The sequence below is a fragment of the Haemorhous mexicanus genome, chromosome 22 (genome assembly GCF_027477595.1).
Source record: "Haemorhous mexicanus isolate bHaeMex1 chromosome 22, bHaeMex1.pri, whole genome shotgun sequence".
NCBI classification, from domain to species: domain Eukaryota; kingdom Metazoa; phylum Chordata; class Aves; order Passeriformes; family Fringillidae; genus Haemorhous; species Haemorhous mexicanus.
This window is the reverse complement of record NC_082362.1, coordinates 3158041-3177433: the sequence shown is the minus strand read 5'-3', so window position 1 is coordinate 3177433 and position 19393 is coordinate 3158041. Positions and strand designations below refer to the sequence as shown.

Genomic DNA, 19393 nt, shown 5'->3' with positions numbered 1-19393 from the left:
GAGACAGGGCTTTCACACACGGAGTGTGGTGGGACGGCTGCCCTCGGTTACCGGCCCAGCCAGCGCTGCCATCGCTGTGCCGGGCGGGCCTGCCTTGGGCTTTGGGATGGCGCTGGGTCGACCCGTAGGTTTGTGCCTAGGTGTTTTAGTTTTGATTGTCTGGGGCTGGGTCTAAGTCCACACTGGGGTCGGGGGTGTGTTTAGATTAGGCCTAGGTCGGGGTGTAGGTTTAGGTGTGACTTTGGGCCGGGCTGTAGGCTCAGGCCTGGCTGTAGGTTCAAACGCAGCTCAGGGTCCGGGCGGGTGCGGACGCTGCCCTCAGAGGGCGGCGTGGCCCCTTTAAGAGACGCGCGCCGCGGCCGCGCGCATGCGCACTGGGAACTGACACCGCGCGGGCCCGCGAGTGAGAGCGGCCGAGATGGCGGCGGCCTGAGGGCAGCAATGGCGGGGCTGGCGCGGCGCCTGCTCTGCAGGGGCTTCTGTGTGCCGGCGGGGCCGCCGAGCACCCGCCAGCTGCGGGAGGCCGAGGAGGCTGCCCCGGTATTCCAGTACGCAGGGAAGGCGGCCAGGCGCAAGGACCGCGTGTTCGTGTGGGGCTTCAGCTACTCGGGCGCCCTGGGCATCCCCAGCTTCGTGAAGCCGGACGCGGGCTGGAAGAAGCCGCGGCGCATCCAGCCCACGCCGTACCGCCTGGAGACCGAGGACAAGGTGGGCCCGGCCCGGTCCGGCGGGGCCAACGTGTCTTCCCCGGCCTCCGGAGCCTGCTCAGGGCTTAGCAGAGCCGAGAACGGCCTTACTGGATCGGGTTTAAAGGGTTTGCCGTGATTCAGTGTTTTTTATCAATATAGTGGTATTGCTTGCGATGATGACTGTTTTAACTGCAGTGGCATATAGTTTAGAAAATATGTATTTGTAATTTTGTCAGAGGCATTAGAGAGCCAGGGTGTGAAGAGCATTTGCCAGATAAAATGGGCCTCTTCCAGTGGCTGCTCCCACCTACAAACGGGAAGCTTGTGTTGAAAATCACGTTATTCTTTTGCCTACGTGTTTCACTCGTGCTCTGCTTTCGAGTGCAGAGGAAGTCAGAGCGTTCACAGAATATCTTGAGTTGGAAGGGACTCAGAAGGATCATGAAGTCCACCTCCTGGCCCTGCACAGGACGGCCTGACAGTCACACCCTGCACCTGAGAGAGGTGTCTGAACCCTCCTTGGGCCATTCCCTGGGGAGCCTCTTCAGTGCCCGACCACCCTCTGGGGGTAGAACCTTTTCCCGAAATCCAGTCTAAACCTCCCCTAGCAGGCTGCCCTCGGGTCCTGTCTCTGGTCCCTCAGGAGGAGCTGCAGCCCCCAATGAGGTCTGATCTCAGTCTCTCCATTTCTCCAGGCCGAACGCCAGCTGACCGCAGTTGCTCCTCATGTGACTCTTATGCTGGGCGTTTTTTGACAAAATGAGTAAACCATGTTATTCTCTTAATATCTCTGTATCTTTTTTTTTTTTAATTTTAAATTTTTTTTTAAATCTGCTGATGCAGGTCAGCAAACAGGTCTTTCTGTGGTGTTGAATGGGGCCAAGATAATGCAGAAATAAAGATGTATGCACACAAAACCAAAACTTTTAAGGCAGAATGGTTGGACCTGAGTTTTCAGCATGGTGCTTATCACAGAAGACTGATAATTTTTGCAAGACATGAATTTGGGCTGCATGTGAACGTAGCGTAATGGAGAATGAATGAACAAGTACCATGGAGTGAAGCTTGCTTTTCTAAGCCACAGTTTCTAACTGAATGGTGTGGGTTTTGTCTGTCTTCAAAGATATCCTCTGCTGCCTGTGGTTATGGATTCACACTGCTGGCTTCTAATACCAGAGACATCACCAAAGTGTGGGGTATGGGGCTCAACAAGGATTCCCAGCTTGGATTCCAGAGAAGCAGAAGAGATCAAAGTAAGGATTTAAGTGTTTTAAAGACTTACAGGGTGACACTGCAGTATTCCTGTGGTACAGGAATCTCAGTGTGTTTTGAACTGTGAAAAACATCAGGAGGCTTTGATGCAATCCCAGGCTGTGTTTTATTTTTTTAAACAGATCTTTTTCTGAAATTTATAGGTGTTTTTGTGTGCTTTGTAATTGATCAACGTGCCTCTGTTCTGTGCACTGCACTTAATTAGTTTCATCTGGATAGGAATGTAGCTGATTATTCTACAGAGTGTGATGTTGGTTAATTTGTGGCTTTGAATCTATAGTTTGATAGTAGGCACAGAATAGTTAACAAAATCATTTTGGCAGGATGGTTTGCTCACTTCTGTTGCCTTTGCTCTTATAGACTGAAGTCCTTTAGTCCTCCTTCCCTCCCCAGTTAGAGTTTTTTTTTATACAGTCTGTGGGGTTTTTGTGAAGCTGTAGAGTTTGTTTTAAAATTATTTTAATGGGTTGCATTTTGAAGGAAAAACATGTTTTTCAGTCATTTTGTCTTACACCAAGCTCTGAAACTCATTTAAGGTGGTGATTTCTGTGCAGAACATTGCCACCTACCACTGAAGACAGGAAAAACCCAAACTTTCCTCATAGAATGGCTGACTGCATAGACATTCTTCCATAAACAGTTGAGGAAAGTCACAATAAAAGCAGTTTTTGTCATTATGATGTAAAAGAGTGTAATCCATCATGGTCGGCTGTGTCTGATATGGGCAGAAGTTTAAACTTGATGGAGAAGCAAAAGAAAATTGCAGCATGTTGAGGTTTGCAATGGTGCTGCTTTGTGGTGGCACACTGGGTAGTTCTGTAAGAGTGTGTACACACAGCAAGTGTCTGCTTAAACAGCAGCTGCAAAATGCAGGGGCTGCAGGAGCTTCTGCTCACTTCTGCTTTCAAAGGTTTCAGCTCTTGCTGGGTCTTATGTATGTGCTGATATCTTGGGAGTGTCTTGCAATTACCTTGTTTTTTATCTGACCTGGACATTATTTTTGTCAGAGAATCCAGAAGTAGGTTAAATAGTTTTGCAATTCAAGCCCTGCTAAGTAAGAGAATGTGTTTGGCAAGATCAGTTGGAAATGTGAAGATCAGTGGGTTTGCTACTGCTCCATGTTTAATGTCCCACCAGGCAAGCTTTCCTTTGGGATGTGTTGCTCATTGCTGTTTTACAGACTGACAGTGGTGCCTGCCCCTCCCTACACTGTGTTGCTGTAGATGCTTCATTTCCAAGGGAATTTGCAGCCTTCTGACTTTGAGACAGTTGCATCTAAACTACTAATATTTCACACTCACCCCCCTGTTCCTCAGGCACTTCATTGTCTCTTTTTTCCAAATCCCCTCAGCTATCAGTGATGGTTACTGCATATCCCAGTAGCATGTGTCTTTCTGCTGGAGAGAACAGAGAGAGGAATGGGTTATTTTCCTTTATGACTTCCAGGTGTTTCTAGACAGAGAGTTGGTTATCTTTAAGTTCCTGCTCTGTTGCATGGCAGATGCCCACCATTGGCAAGCTGCCTGTTGTGCTGCCTGTCCTCACATCCAGTAGGGTCTTACTACAAAAGACCTTGTGTAGATTTTTTTAATTTTAATTTTTTTTTCTTAGGTGGTTTTTTTTTTTGTTGTTGTTTTTTGTTTGATTGGTTGGTTTTGTTGTTGCTGTTATTTTTTTAGTTTTTATTTTTATTGAGAACCAGTAAAGCATTGCTGCCTGTGTGCAATATTGCTTTGGATCCTCCAGGAATTTATTTCACTTATTACAGTAACTTTGATATTTTTATCTTCTCTTAACTTTTTCCCTAGTATTGATTTAGGGTTTGCTGTTCTTTCCCCCCCCCTTCCCCAGTTGACTGTAGCTGATTATGTGTTCTTCAAGTTGCTAAATCTTTTTAAAGTACAGCAAGTCATTTTTCATAAACATTGGATGTCTTATTCCCTATGGGCTTAGCCTAGCTAGTCTTTCTTACATTCCTTATTTCTGAAAGTGCCTGTAATCTGCTTTTCTTTAAGATTTTTTTGTTCACCTTTCCTGATACATTTTTGTTATTGTTGCTCTTGTACCTTGCTTGCAATGTCCCCAGTTGCACAGAATGTTTGAGCATGCTGTTAAGCTCTAGTAATGCAACTGTATTCACTGAAGTGGTTGAACATGTGGGTGAAAGCCTCAGTTTCAATTCGGGCACCTGAAGCCTTAATAACATTCACCCTCTCGTTATGGTGGACTTTTGTTTGGGCAGTGATTGGCTTCAGCTATCTCCATAGCTTTTGCCTTCTCCTTCCCTCTGTGATAAATCCCTGTCAGCCTCTTTGGTTAGTGTCTTGGCTTTCTAAAATGTATCTGCTTTTATAACAAAGCAGAAGTGAGTGTGTAAATGTACAGTAGGATCAGCAAATATATTTTGAATTTACTTTATGGAATCTACTGACTTAAAATTATTCTCTTTTCCTTAAGCTAAGGGCTATGAATATGTCTTGGAACCATCTCCAATTCCGTTACCACTGGAGAAACCACAGCAAACTCGAGTCTTGCAAGTGTCCTGTGGGAGAGCCCATTCCCTGGTCCTGACAGATAGTGAAGGAGGTACAATGTTGCTTGTCCTGGTGATATCTGTGGGTGCCTGGCTATGCTTTTACTAAAACCTTGAAAAAAATTGTCTTCTGTCCTTTAGAGCTATATCCCAGGTGGGCTGTTTGCACTGTAAGTGGGTGCAGGCAGCTGTTGGCCTTTGTGGGATTGCTTCTGTGAGGGAAAGCCCTGAGCTTCACTTGGCTCAAGCTGTAAATGTGTTGGGAGCTTTTTACTACAAGGTTTGTTTCTCTAGCCCCAGGCCTGGCTGAGTGCAGCCTGTTTGTCTTGTTCACTCTGATGTGTTTTTGAATGCAGATTTGGGTGACTGTGCCAGTGCTCCTGTGTTACTTCCCCTTTAAGCCCCAGAGTGCTCTGTTTATAAAAGCAATTAATTAATTAATAGTCCTTTATGGAGAAGATCCTGTTTGTGAATTGTCTCTCCACATCTCTGGGAACTCTCTGGTGCAGTGGCTTCAGTGCTGCACCAAGTGATCCAGTGCAGCTTCTTAGTGGGTGAGCTGGTTGTTTTGTTGATGCCCACTCCTGTGGGAAAGCTGATCTGTTCTGAGTGTCTTTGACAGTGGCAGGATGAACTAGGCAGTTCCCCAGTGTGACAGCAGGCTCCAGGTACTGCTGCTGTGCCTGCAACAATACTGCCAGGTGTTACTGGTGAAAATTGATTCAGTCACTTTCATTCAGATGGACTTTGAAAAAAGCTTAGGCCAATTTTTACATTGCTGTGCTCCCCCTTTCAGACTTAGAACTGCCTGAAAATATTTTGAGAACCTGAAAAGAGGCAGTACTAAAACGAGTGTGTTTCATAATTGTTTTTCAGTTTTCACAATGGGAAACAATTCTTATGGACAGTGTGGCCGGAAGGTTGTGGAAGATGAAATTTACAGGTGAGAATTCAAAGATCCTGAACTTTCTTATTGTTAGAAACATAATTGCATGAAAACAACCCTGCAGAAAAGCCTGAAAGTGGAAAAGGTCTGGTATTATAAGCATGCCAGTTAAGATTAAGGAGTCTGAGAACAGGCTTTTGTCCTGCATCATACAAACAGCCTGACTTTGAATCCTTGCAGGGCATAGGGGGAGAACCCAGCCTTCCTAAATTGCTTGAGGTAATTGGGGTTAGTAATTGGGCTTTCTCCCTTTAGCTGCTCAGAGTACATGTGCTGTTCTGGAGGATGTTGGAAGTGCCATTTAATTATGAAAGAGGCATCCTCTTGTTAAGTCTCTGCTGTAACTGCCTCTGCATCTGTAGTGCTTTTCCTTCATTGGGTTTTTTGTGGGTCTCTCCAAAGCATAGGTTCAAAGTGCTCTGTATGATAGAGTAAGTGAATAGTGGGAATATGCTGAGTTTCTGATTCCCTAGTAGGACCAAAAATTGCTCTGTGATCCACAACACTTGGTCTGCAAAGTTTGAGAAAATAGCTGTAATTAGGTGCTTTTGTTAGTCTTGATATTGGAAGTCAGTCATTGAATTGTTGATAATTCCTGTATTGTGAAAAAATGACAGGGATGTTAGCACTACACTGTGCTCTGGGATATGGGGATTGTCTCTGGCTAAGTGTAGTGCTTCTATGGGTACTGCAGTATTATGTAGTGTCTCTGCTCATTCTAGACTAGGGACTGTCTTTGAGGGTTGCCCCTACCCCCAGACACAAGATCTTATATTTAAAAAATGACAGTTCTTAACATCCTAAGTAAGAGAGTACAGAATTATGTTCCTTCTTTGTGCAGGTATTTTGCAGTGATACTACATGCAAACAAATTTCTCTACTTGTAATAAAATGGCTTTCAGTAGAGGCAGGTTTCCCTTTGTGTTTTTTTGCAGTCTTCTGAAATCCTCTGTGTTGCCTTTTCTCTTCTTGGTGGTTGTTTGGTGTCCAGTGGAAGCCATCTCATTCATCAGCTGAAGGAATTTGACAGCAGAGTTGTCCAGGTGAGAGCTCAGTCCTGAAAATGGATTGGGAACCAGCTGAACCAGGCTCAGAGGATGGCAGTTGTTGGCTCAAAGCTGAGTTGAAGCCAGTAACAAGTGGGGTACCCCAGGGATCTGGGGTCCAGTCCTGTTTACATTTTCACTAATGATCTGGATCACAGAGTGTTCCCTCAGCAAATAGCAGATGACATAAAACTCTGAGGAGTGGCTAATAAACCAGAGGCTGGTGCTGCCATCCAGAGGCTGGAGAAATAGGCCTACAGGAACCTCATCAAGTTCAGCAGTGGAAATGGCCAAGTTCTGTTGCTGGTGAAGAGCAATTTCAGACACCACCGTGTGCTAGGGGTGACTGTCTGGGAGGCAGCTGTGTGGAAAAGGCCCTGGGGTCCTCCAGGCTGACCATGACTCAGCAATGAGCTTTGCTGTAGAGAAGGCTAAAGATACCCTGGGCTGCATTAGGAGGAGTGTTACCTGCAGGTCAAGATGATTTTTCTTCTCTACTCAGCCACACTCAGAGTACTGTGTCTACTTCTGGGCTCTCCACTCTACTACTCTCTTCCTGTTGTGATTTCTTATTCCCTTTTGTCACTTTTATATTCCTTGGGAGTTTAAATTTAGTCTTTGCCTTTTCAAAAATGGGCTGTGAAACCATCCACTTAGACTAGCCAGCATTTCTCTAGGTCAGGTTCCTTGGAGAGCAAGGGACTGCAGGCAGCAGAACCACCTGCCATGGCTGCAGTATTCCCAGGCACAGGAGCAGTTTGTTGGTATGTCTGTGCCCCTGTAGCCATACAGGGACAGATGTTGCTCCTGTTCCCAGGTCATTCACTTGCACCCACCTGATGAGACTGTGCTGTGGTTCATCCTAAAACTGTTTTATATTAGGCTTGTAAAACTTCTGTTTGGCCTTTTCATAGTTTTAATTTTTTAGGGGATTGAATACTTGGTACCTGTTTGTACTTTGATAACAGTGGTTATGTGCTTAATATTGGTAGTCACTCTCTTAACTTGTTGATTAAATCCCTTTAATCTTTTAATTTTTAATATCTGCTTTTGAATGGCTTTTTCCTTGGCTTTAATTCATGCCAAGCATGTGGCAGACATGATGGCTAGTTCAGCATAAATACAGATTTGAGAACAGCTGTGTGCCTTGAGCACTTACATGGCAAAGAATCCATAGCAGTTTGTAGCTGGCATCAGGAATGATGTGGTTAGCATCCTGTGAAGGGAGAGCTCTTATTTACTCTTTGCTGCTTTTATTGTGTAGTGCTGCTGAATCAAGCTTTCTTTCCTTGTTTTGGATCTTAGAACAATTCAACCACAGCATCACTTCCCATAAAGAAAATTCTGCTCTTTTCTGTGTTGTACCTTGTCCTTCCCTTTCTCAAGAGCCATGTGATCAGGAGGAAAAGGTCAAAATCTGAGCTGATGGACATCACTGAGGTTCATTGCTCAATTTGTCTGTCAGTAATGCTTCACTAAATCAAGTCTGAACATGTAACCTTTCCTGACTGACTTCTTGTTTGTGTGCAGGTTGTGTGTGGGCAGGACCACAGTCTGTTTAGAACCAAGAAAGGTTCAGTCTATGCATGTGGATGGGGAGCTGATGGACAAACAGGTAGGAACTCAGCTCAGCTTGCTTTTCAGGGAATTGATGAAAATAGCAAGCTGTCCTAATTGAGAAGTTGTGATGTGTATTTGTCATGTGTGTGTGGACAGAAAGGGGCTGCTAATGTTTCCAGTTGTGTGTAGATGTTTTCAGTACTCTTGTGCAGCCAAACTGAGACAATCCAGTTGGTTTAGGATGCTGCCCTGGCAATCCAAGCATGCAGTTGGAGAGAGTGTATGAGCTGTTTAAAGCTTCTGAGGGGATGTGGAAGTGACATGGACAGCTTTGCTCTTCAGTTTGGTGGCAGCTTTGCCTTCCTGATTCTTGGGGTCTGTTCTGCTCTTTTGAACTGACAAGTGCTTTGGTAGCTGTTGCATGTTTTAGCATGAGATCCTTGGGTGGGCCCTTTTTGTGGTGGCTTTTGCTTCAGAGAACTTGCTCCTCACAGTCATTGCTACTGTTTGTTTTGCTGCTCCCAAAGCTGAGTTCTTCCCGTGATACTTTTGTGACAGTATAATGTGACCTGGCTGTCATCTACATTCTGGTCTCTTTTCCAGGCAGCATTTTGTCCTGTAAAGTGTTTGCTTCCTTCCCAACCTCTTTTGCCATTTCCCCTGCTGTTGTCTAACTGATTGCAGTGTGCTGTCCCTCAGGGCTCTCCTTGCAGAAGACAGGATGCAGCCAGTTTGTGAAACTTCATCCCTTTTGGGATATCTGCCTGGCTTGGTTATTGTTCTTCAAACACTTTGGTCCATGCAGACAAGAGATATGAGACTCTTCAGGGTGTGATTGTATAAAGTTGTTGTGCACTCCAGAGAGGTGGCTTTGGCTAGGGGAGGTGGTGTTTGTGGCTGTTTGTCTGTTGCAGCTGGTGTACAGTAAGCAGTATGGACAGAAAGATTTTGTTATAGCATCACAGAATGGTCCTATGCAGGCATTAAAAGTGTGTCTGGAAAAAAAAATCTGCATAATCTCTACTTTTTTTTCCTTTCAGGTCTTGGACACTATAACATCACCAGTGTTCCTACTAAGCTGCATGGTGACATTGCTGGAGTAAACATTATCCAGGTCTCTTCCTATGGGGACTGTTGTCTGGCTGTTTCAGATGAAGGAGATGTCTTTGGTTGGGGAAATTCAGAATACTTGCAGTTGGCTTCTGTGACAGAAACCACACAGGTCAGTTGACCTGAGGGTGTGTTTTTACGTGTTTCAGTTGAGCTGCTGGGCACAGAGTTAAAAATTACATGTTTCTCCCTGTTCTGGATTCTTTTGACAGCAGATACAAACACCACTAGCAGGCTGTTTTTACATAAGCTTACAAAACCAGCCTGACGTGTTTGTGTAGCTTTAGGGGGCAGTGTATTTCCCTGCTTTGATAGGCAAAGGTTTGTGTCACCTCACCCCAGTTTGTTAGCCTAAGAACTCCATCTTTTTCTTTCTCCATCCCATGGACTTTGCACCTAATTGAGACCCAGCTCAAGTGCTTTTGCTAATTTCAGGACAGGAATTAGTTTTTTAGCTGGGTAAAAGTGATACTACTTTGAGCTTAGTGTTGATCCAGATGGCCCTTGGAAGTCCCTCCCAATCAACCTTGTATGCTGGTTAATTTTTCATGGCCATCCTTAGTGGGTTTATGAACTGAGTCCTAAACAAATTCCAGTGTCTCACAGATAAAAATTTTTTTTGAGCAAACTTACATGGGGCATTGGTAGAGTGCTATCTTCACACTAGGCATTGCACTACTGGAGTAGTTAGGCTGTTGGTCTCATGTTACAGCTATTTTAGGAAATGGAGTCAAGTAATTAATATTTAAGTTACTCTTGGTGGAAGGCTAAAAGCAGACAATTGTCTTAGAATAGCTTTAGAAAAATTTTAGAAAGCATTGTTTCCTGTGCCTCTCCTGGTGTAACCTTGGTGTAGGGCTAAATGCTGAGACCCATAAGGCCTGAGGACATCAGTCAGATTGTGCAGTGTAGCAGTTTTTCTGGCTGGGTGTGTGATGGAGGTTTGTGGCATCTGAAATGGATGAGTGGCACGTTTGCCAAAAATGAGAGTCTTAGCTAAAATGTAAATGCAGTCCAAAGTGTAGAATGGCAGGGCTATAAAATTGAAGATTGCTCTTTACATATGTCAAGCTGTGTATGTATGTTGTGTTGGACTGTACCAAATAAGTGGCATTTCCTTTAAATAATTTTTCCCTGTTATGTTAAAAAATGCCACTGCAGACTGAATTTTAGTGATCTAATCCAGTGTGAAGACTTGAAGACATGCTCACCTATTGACCTCCCCATTGTGTCTGACTTTAAAAGCCAGGGATAAGCAGCAGTTATTAGTCATGTTCAGCCTTGTTGCCATGCATGTAAGCTTTTCAGTAGGCAACTTTTCCCACCTTGTCCTCACCTTAATGAATTTCATGTAGATTTTTTTTAATTTTGGGACTTACACTCATTTTATAATTCAGGCTTTATTATAAAGGTTGTATCAGGATCCAATGTATATAAGCTCTTGCCAAAACTAGAGAACAAGTTAAAATGTATGTCTAGTTTGTAGTTTACCTTGTCTCTAACAACTCTTCTGCAATCTTGTACAGGTGAATGTTCCCAGGCATTTGCCATTCAAGATTGGGAAGGTGAAGGAGGCTGCCTGTGGAGGGACTGGCAATGCTGTGCTGACAGGTGAGTTCACTTCTAGAATCATTCACTTTGGTGCAAGGCTGCAGAGTAGGTGGATTGTAACATTATGAAACAAGTATCTTGTTTTCTGGAAACAGGAAATACTGTATGTTGTGAGGAGAGCTGGGAGACTGAGAAACATGGTTTAAGAATGTGCTAGAGGAGTTGTTTTCCCTGGTGCAGAGCATTGCTCCAGGGTGTGCTGTTGTGAGTGCTCTGCAGACTAGAGCAGGAGCGTGGCAGCTGTTTGCTCCTCTGGTCTCTTGCTGGTCATACTGAGTATGGCCTGTGATGAGTATGGATATAGGGAGGAAGTAAGGCAACACCTGAGAGAAAGTGGAGCCCTTCAGACTCCATGTGAATCTGACATGTTTATAAATGATGAACTAGGATGGAAAGAAGAGAGTTCTGAGAGCAGTGAAATGCAGCAGGTCCTTAGTGACTGTTCTTTGGACTGTCAGTGTCTGGGGAGCATAGCTGCAGGGTTGCTGCATGAAGGAGTGAGGGAGGGGATTGTATTACTTTCTTGAAGGATTATCTCCATGAAGATGTTCATATTTATAATGGGGGTTTTGTGATGACCAGAGCTTCTAATATGAAGGGACCAGAGCTGGCTGACATAGAAATTTACTCTTTTTTATGCTGTGCAACTGTTGCCTTTCCCAGGCACCCAGCTTAAGGCAGAATGCCAGGCAGAGTGACATCCTGTTGCTGGACATGTCTGTCATGTCTGTCAGTGCCCACAGCTTCACTGCCACTTGAAAAATCATCAGAGAAGAAAGCCATGATAATAAACTCTCAACCTTTGTCCCATCAGTCAGTAGTATTTTATCCAGCTCACTCTTGTGTTGGCATTATTTCCTCATGAAAGTTCTGCCTGGGGGGGCTTGATTTGCTTGCATAGCTTAGGAAAAAATTGAGGCATTTGGATGGGAATGCATTATTTGCAGATTTTAGATAATCAAAAAGTGTTAGACTGAGTTGGAAGAAAGGAAAATATCCCCTTGGTTCTGATGAACTTTTGGTTGTGGCATGAATTTCACAAGCACAGACTTGCTTACAGAATGTGTTCTTCTTGCAATACAGAAGAAGGAAATGTTTTTGTCTGGGGCTATGGAATTCTTGGGAAAGGACCAAACCTAATAGAGACAGCAGAGCCAGAGATGATCCCACCCAGCCTTTTTGGCTGGTCAGACTTCAGCCCAGACACCCGTGTTGCTCATGTTCGCTGTGGGCTCAGCCAGTTTGCAGCCCTTACAAGTAAGTTTCTCATCCTGCTCTCATGGAGAGGTCATGTTGCTGTGTTAATGGCAGAAGAGAAAAAAAGCAAAACCAAACCAAGCCAAAAAACAAAACCAGAATAAATCCAAAGCAAAAACAAACAAACAAACAAAACAAACCCCACCCCCCAAAAAATGTACCTATCTTTCTTGAAACTGAAGGCACACTGGAATGCAGCAGCAGGGAGCCAGGCAGCACATTTACAGGTGTCAGGATGGTTCCTGGCATGTATTTTGTGCTAACTTATGTTTTAATTAAGAAAGTATTATTTGTCTTAACACAAAAAACTTTTCTCATACACAAAATCCAGCAGATTTTTTTCATTTTCCTGTATAGAATGAGTCAGTCTGCTGCACTTTAGCAGTTTAGAAAATTAATGTGATGAATGAACAAAGTAAAACTGAGTCTAAATGAAGCTAAATATCAGAGTTTCTTGGCATTTCTGGCCAACTGAGTTAGCAGCCTGAGGTAGGCAGACCCAAGCATTTAATATGCAAAGGTTATGATACTGTGCTCTGTGCACCCTGTGTGGGTTCTCAGCCTTTGATGGGTTTGAAATTTTAAAGGCATTTAACATCAAGCAGCAGTTTCAGAGATCCAGCTGGCAGCAGGAAAAAATGCTAGGGCTGAGTCCTTTGGGACAAGCAGAATGTGTGACACTGTCAGTTTGGTTGTAGGGTGCTTGTCAGTGGGCTCCCCTTGGTATTCAGAAAGAGTTAGAAAGAGTTCTGATTAAATTGTTAATCATACATAAAAATTATACATAGATTATGTTTTGGTTGTTTCTGCTGTGAAGCTGATCCAAACACTTCTGAGATCTGTGTGTTTTCCTGAGGAGCTCAAAGCTCTTCAGCTGTGTTGAACACCAATTTTTGCCTTTCCCTAGTTCTCATTAGCAGGTCACTTCTTTAGACAGTCAAGGAAGCAGTCTCCAGGTGATGGCTTGGGACAGATCTCACTGCCTTGCTTACTGGGTTTGCTCTGTGATAGCTGATACAGATCAACTGCAGTTGTCTAACTTTCAGCACAAATTAATCACTTCACAAATGATTCCCTGGAATTTCTGCTGCTGCACTCTTCCTTCAAATAAAATTCCAAAGCAGGTGGTGTAAGAGGGGGAAACAAAGACTTGTACACAGAATTTGTTCCTTGTATTGCTCATTAGGCATCATTTTCTCCAAACACAAGTACATTTATTGTACATTGAAATAAATCTGGTAGCTGTCATGCTGCCTGTGTAACCCTGTATACTCCCAGAAACACTGTAGCAACATTTGCCAGCATCACAAGTAGAATTCTTCCTTTTTAATGACTATTATTTTCAATTTTTTTTCTTCTGTGTAGACAGAGGAGAACTGTTTGTGTGGGGGAAGAATCTAAGAGGATGCCTGGGAACTGGAAGAATGGAAGACCAGTACTTCCCATGGAGAGTAAGGATGGTGGTATTAAGGCCAAGAGTTCTTTGGCTTGATTTTGTTATCTTGAGGGCAAGGACCATCATTTGCTCTAAGGTTTTGTTGAATAATTCTGAAAGGGGTGGAAGGCTAAGATGATTGCAGAAGTTTTCCAGAGGCCCTTGTGGAGCCTGGGACTGGAGGTATTCAGTAAATGTTTTAGTCTGCTATGCAAGTAATGATTTTGAATCCTAAAACAGCATCTGGTGCTGTGCTACCACATCTGAGCAATTTTTATCTCCTTCCTGTCCTCCATCATCTGCTTGATATCTTTACTTTCTCTTCCTTCCCCTTTTAACCTGATCTTCTATTTGTATGTGCTCCAAAGAAAACATCAGTATTGGTCTTCTGTCCAAATCATTACTCACCTAAATTAGGTGAACATTTTGGTCTGTAGTGGCTACAGATCCACATAGTGGTGGGCTTCCTTCCCATCTGTGGTGGTGGGACACTGGACTGACTGTCAGGTTATCCAGGAGATCCTTACTCAGCTGTGTTCATAGCTGTCTCACAGTGCTTCCAGTTCCACTGCTTGCTCCCAGCTGGCTCTGAGAGCCAGACTCAGTAGATGTAGAAGAGTCTTTGGTTCTGGAGTGCAGCATTCAGCCTAGCAGCTGCTCCTAGTCTCCATGAAGGCCAGGTAGGAGATGAGGGAGGCAATCAGCTGGACCACCCTGGAGTCCCTGTCTGTGTGTCTGAACTTGCAGTAAATGTGTTTCTGTAGTATGCTTTCTTCTTTGTTTAAAAATGAACAAAACCAGACCAGCTCTGGAACATTTGCCTAAAATCACACTGCTGTGGCTGGGTTGAATTTCTGAATTCATTTCCCCAGATGTGGACATCAGGGGTTATGCTCTCAGACAGCCAGCTCCTGTCTGACAGTACTATGGCACTGTGCCAGGATCCTTGTCTGTGACCTCCTGCCCTAGAACTAGCTGCTGTCCTCTCTCTTGGCTCTGAGGAAAAACTTGCTTTTTTAGACTCTGCTTTCCTCAAGTTTGAAGTCAGTTTTAAGTGAGTAAGCTTCAGGAGTGAGGAGCTGGTCTCAGCATCAAAGCACAAACTGCCTTAGGCTGAGTTGAGCCTTTGCCTCGTTCCAGTTCTTGCTGATGAAAGAAGAGTCAAATCCCTGTGGTGCTTGGGCAGATCTTCCTAATGTCTAGATTATGCTCTGTTCAGTCATGCTGCTTCTGCTGCTGAACAGATGGGCTGAGGCTCCAGTCTCCTCTCTGCCTGCTAGTGAGCCTGCTCTTCTTTCTCCTTCCAAAGCTTTATGTGCTTCTGAGAAGGAAAGAGGAGTATTTCACAGCTCAGTGCACAAGCCTGCCTGGTGCTTGCTCTTTCTGTGTTTTCTAGTTGGCACTTGCATTGGTACAAATCCCAGTGAAAGTAGCTGGCATGTTGAGTGGAAGGATGAGAAATAGGAAATACCAGGTGTGAAGGAGCAGCTTGATAACTAACCCAGTGCTGTGTTTGATCCAGGTGACTGTGCCCGGTGAGGTGGTGGATGTGGCCTGTGGAGTTGATCATATGGTAAGCATGGTCAGGTCTTTCACCTAGGGATGCTGCTGGGTCTCAGCACTGCACCAGGGCCATGCAGGGACTTGGTGACAAGCTTCTTGGAAAGGAAAACTCATTTTATGAAGCCAAGTGACTGTGAGCAGAGACAGCCATAGCAGTGTCTGGGTGCATTATCGTCCCTGCGTCACTGGAGTGCCCTGGCCTGGCTGCAGGAAGGAAACACGTTCCCTGAGGAGTGTGGGAATGCAAGGAGTGCTCTGGCTCCTTCCTGATGAGCTCCCACAGGATCTGAGGCCCAGCCCCAAGCTGGTGAGCCCCTCTGTGCCTGAAGATGAAGAGCATCTCCCTTAAGGAAGACTGGCATGGGATGAAATCTACAGCACAGGACATTGATATACGGACATTTCCTGTCACCAGCTCTGGAGTGTCAGTGTTGGGCAGAGCCAAACTATTTCTCAAGTGAAAAGTTGGGTGTTTTTTAATTACTGTTATGTGGGAGAGTGGTCATGCTAGGTCTTGAAGCCCAGCCCAGCTGTCCGGGGTGGCCACCCTCAGCTGCACTGTGCCCAGGCTGTCCTGTGCAGAAGCTGGATGCACAGCCCTTGCCTGGAGGCAGTGGTGTGTCTATGGGCTGTTGAAGGCTTTCTGTGTTGGTGCTAAAGACTGAACACCAAAGGAGCACATTCAAAGAGTGAGAACCTCTTTTCAGGGCTAAGTACTATTAAATAAGACAGCAGACTCTCTGTGCTGCAGCAGGACAGATGGATGGTGACTGCAGCCAATCTAGCTTCTTGAGGGAGGCTGGAAACAAAGCCCTGCAAAATCAGTGCTCAGGCATGGATGTGAGCAGTGCTCACTGCCCCTCAGGTACCTTTGTCTCCTTGTGCTGATCACACATCACTGCTCTTGATTGTTTTTGGATTCCCTACACTCTTTCTGTTTTCAGAGGTGTGGTTCTCAGTTGCAGTTAGCTGGGGATTTCAGGATGGCCTAGCAGGGGAAGGAGTCTTAATGGGTAAGAAGCAGAGCTTCATTCCTTGGTGCCTTTGTAGCAGTAAGGTGATGGAGATGGGATGCAACAGTGAGTATCTGTAGCAGGTATTTACCCAATCTCACAGCCAAGTGTGGGAAACTGTGTGGGAAACTGTCTCCTGTGAAACACTCCAACCATCAGGCAGAGTTGTGTCTTTTCTCTCTGTGTGGGATACTTCTAGTGTGCAAACTATTTTGGTGGAATCCAAGCTAGTAGGTTTTCAATAAAGTGATTATAAAATCTTTATCAGTAGTAATAGGAATGTTCTTGAGCATGATCTGCTCATGCCTTGATTGGGTCTGCATTTGAACTGCAGTATTTTGCTTCAGTTATGTGACAGGAAACCACTTCTGTCAGCTGAGCCAGCTCTATACCTGCTGGATTTGTAGTGTTGTAGTCAGGCATTGCACCCATGGCCCCATGGGACACCACATGTATTGACTTCATTAGATGAAATTCTGTACCAAAACTTGGTAAACTTTACCTTGATTAAATAAGTTTTAAAGGGTTTGCATAAAATATAGGAAAGGTGAACCAAAGTACATGGAAATAGAGACCCATCTCTTGAGTTGTTGTTGATGTACCTGTGTAGCAGGTGTTGCTGGGTGGGTGAGGCAGAACAGAAAGCTGCTGTGAAACTGGCAGACCTTCAGTACTCTGGACTCCCATTTGGTTGGCTTTAATTTACACCTGATTCTACGTGCACCTTGGGCAACTTGCAGTGCCCAATCATGTCTTGTTGGCCTCATAGGACTAGGTTTGCCCTTTCAACTTGAGGAGGCTTATTAAACCATGGAAAACATGTACAAAAACTGGTGAGAAAGGTGTTACAAACAATTCCCTTCTTGGATGTTGCTGTTGAGGTGATCTGGTTAGTGCTGGGCTCTCAGCTGCTCTCATTCCCAGCTCTTTCCCAGTGCACCTTGGGGCTGCTGGGCCTTCTGAAGAGCTGGGTTCAGTCCTGGTGTTTCATTCTTGCTGTACAATAAATTGTAAATTCTTTGTGTTAATGAGATACCAGTGAGGTCTTCAGCCCTAAATAGAGGTGTTGTATGGCTTAATGCAGTGGGGGTGTTGGTGCCTTCATTGTAGTGGTTGTGGGCATTCTCAGACATGTTACTTGGTGGGAACAAGGTTAGTGGCAGTGAGGGCAGTCTGGCAAGCACCAGCACTCACCCATGTTTTGGTTACAGTGTGGGAAGGGTATTTTGACCTTAGCCAGGTGTCCCCCAACCTGCTCTGTCATCCCTCCCCCATCAGCAGGACAGGGAGAGAGAATCTGAAGGAAAACGTGGGTTGGAGCAAGGACAGGGGACCTGTTACCATCATGGGCACAGCAGACTCATGTTGGGGAGATGATTTTATTGCCAGTGAAGTAGAGCAGGGTAATGAGGAATTAGGATGTCTAAATAGAAGTGTAACAGTGCCTTTCCCACACATCTCCCTTCTTCCCAGGCTCAGCCCTGCTCCTGACTTTTCTCCTTCCTTCATCTCCTCTGCTGACCTTTGTATCTACATGGTTGTCTGTCACAGATCCTTATTCCTTTCTTTTGGCTGCTGCTGTGCAGCAGTTTTTCCCCTTTGTAAAATACAGTTCTTGAGAGTTGCTGTTGCTGATGGCTCAGTGTTAGCTCAGAAAATGAAAACACCCTCTTCCCTGCCACATCCCCCTGCCTGCTGAAGGCAGATCCAACCTGTGTGGCTTTTGCTCCTCCTGCAGGATCAGGGCCACACAGGAGCCCAGCTGTGCTGGGGTAGCTTCAGGTCACTACCATTGGGAACTGCAAAGCAACTTTGCATCATTTTGTCCTTCAAAGTATAGCAAAGTAGACAGCCCAAAATATACCAGGATCCCTAAATATACCTGCAGTGAGGGAGTGTATGGGCCAAGGGTGCACATGGGGAGCAGCTCAAATTAGAACTAGAATAACCTACTTGATTTGGCATTGATTGCACAAGTGATTTGCTCTCAGATCAGCACTGTGCTGGTGTGTTTGGCTTAAAATAGCCCAGAAGAGCTTCAGGATGGTCCCCTGGTGCAGAGCCCTGTGCAGGAACAGCTCCAAGCACTGCAGTGGCCCAGCAGGGTTGCCACAGTGGCTGAGGACTGCAGGAGCTGCAGGAAGGATGGGGGAGAGGTTCAGGCCCAGGTGCACCTGTGCAAGCTCAGGCCTCCCCACCCCACTGTCCCAAGGGATCCTGGCAATTCCCTGCTGGAGAACTGAGTCCAGCATGGCCCCTGGGCTGCCCTGCAGCCCCACACAGCAAGGTTGGTCTCATCTGTCAGCAGACTGCCCCACTGGGGATAAAACACATGAACACCTGTAAGGCAAAGATTATCTTAGGCACTTGCTGTGTTACAGCAGACTTTTCTCTACAGGATCCTTCAAAAACAGATGAGTCAGAGAACTAATAATTAACCTTTGGCATTCAAAATACTCCTGGAACAATATTACTTCACTGTGCTTCATCATAACTCATAAAAATCTATTTTTGTGGGATTTTTTTGCAAGGGGCTGGAATCTCCCCCCATCTCCCTCCAGTGCCCCAGCACCTCCTGCTCAAAGGGGTGAGCCTGGGCAGGTGAGGTAAGAAAAACACTGATGGAGAAGGCATCAGGGTCCTTGGGGTCTGGATACCACTCCTCAGTCCTCTTACTTACCTTAAGATGCCATTTGCTTTTGTGGGGAGTTTCAGGCAGTGTTAAGGTTGTGTGGCAGTGTCTGTGTTGATTTATTTGGGTTTGTGTTTTACTGGATTAAACCCTTGAGGCAGTGCTCTGCATTAAGGCTGCATTCCATACTAACAATCTCTCAGGTAATTTCTTACATGAATGTTTTACACTTGATCACCAGAGTAAACAATGGATTACACTACACTAAAAAGGAGATGCTTTCCTTGACCACAGTTTATGTAGATGAGCTGTGCCCCTTTAAACATCCACTATAAATGGCTAAAACTGTAATAGGGTGATGAGATGTCTGATGTCACTGTTTCTCTTGCACACTTCACACAGGTTTTTCAGCTTTTTCTGGCAGACCATGTGACAGTGATGCTGTGCAACCTCGCTGCTGACTGAGACTCAGGACCCACAGTGGCTGCCCTAAAATAGTCCCTGAGGAGGCTGAGTTTGTTCCCCTGCCACTGCTGGGGTGCAGAGCTCTGGGGGGGCTGCCCAGACTCCTGGGCTCCTGCATTCTGCAGTGAGCAGGTAAAACTACATCTGGCAAATGCACTAGCAGCATCCCACTGACCTCTTCTTTTAAAGGAAGAGCATATGGCAGGTTTGGTGGTTTCCAAAAAATAGCTGGAGGATGGAGATGGTGGTGGGTTCCATCTG

At 45.2% G+C, this 19393-nt stretch overlaps 1 protein-coding gene across 2 annotated transcripts; it reads left to right on the top strand.

Moving 5' to 3' along the window:
• The first annotated feature begins 387 nt into the window (after nucleotides 1–387).
• On the top strand, nucleotides 388–16299 carry RCC1L (RCC1 like). 2 transcript variants are annotated; one of them, XM_059866335.1, is made up of 11 exons: nucleotides 388–708; nucleotides 1813–1942; nucleotides 4419–4547; nucleotides 5371–5437; nucleotides 6432–6483; nucleotides 8017–8101; nucleotides 9087–9160; nucleotides 10683–10767; nucleotides 11851–12024; nucleotides 13390–13475; nucleotides 14982–16299. In XM_059866335.1, the coding sequence occupies exons 1-11, from the start codon at nucleotides 442–444 to the stop codon at nucleotides 15057–15059; spliced, it is 1227 nt and encodes a 408-aa protein (XP_059722318.1). In that variant the 5' UTR covers nucleotides 388–441; the 3' UTR covers nucleotides 15060–16299. The 2 variants fall into 2 exon arrangements, with proteins under 2 accessions (XP_059722318.1, XP_059722317.1); XM_059866334.1 differs by having other exon boundaries at nucleotides 9087–9268.
• Nucleotides 16300–19393: the final 3094 nt, after the last annotated feature.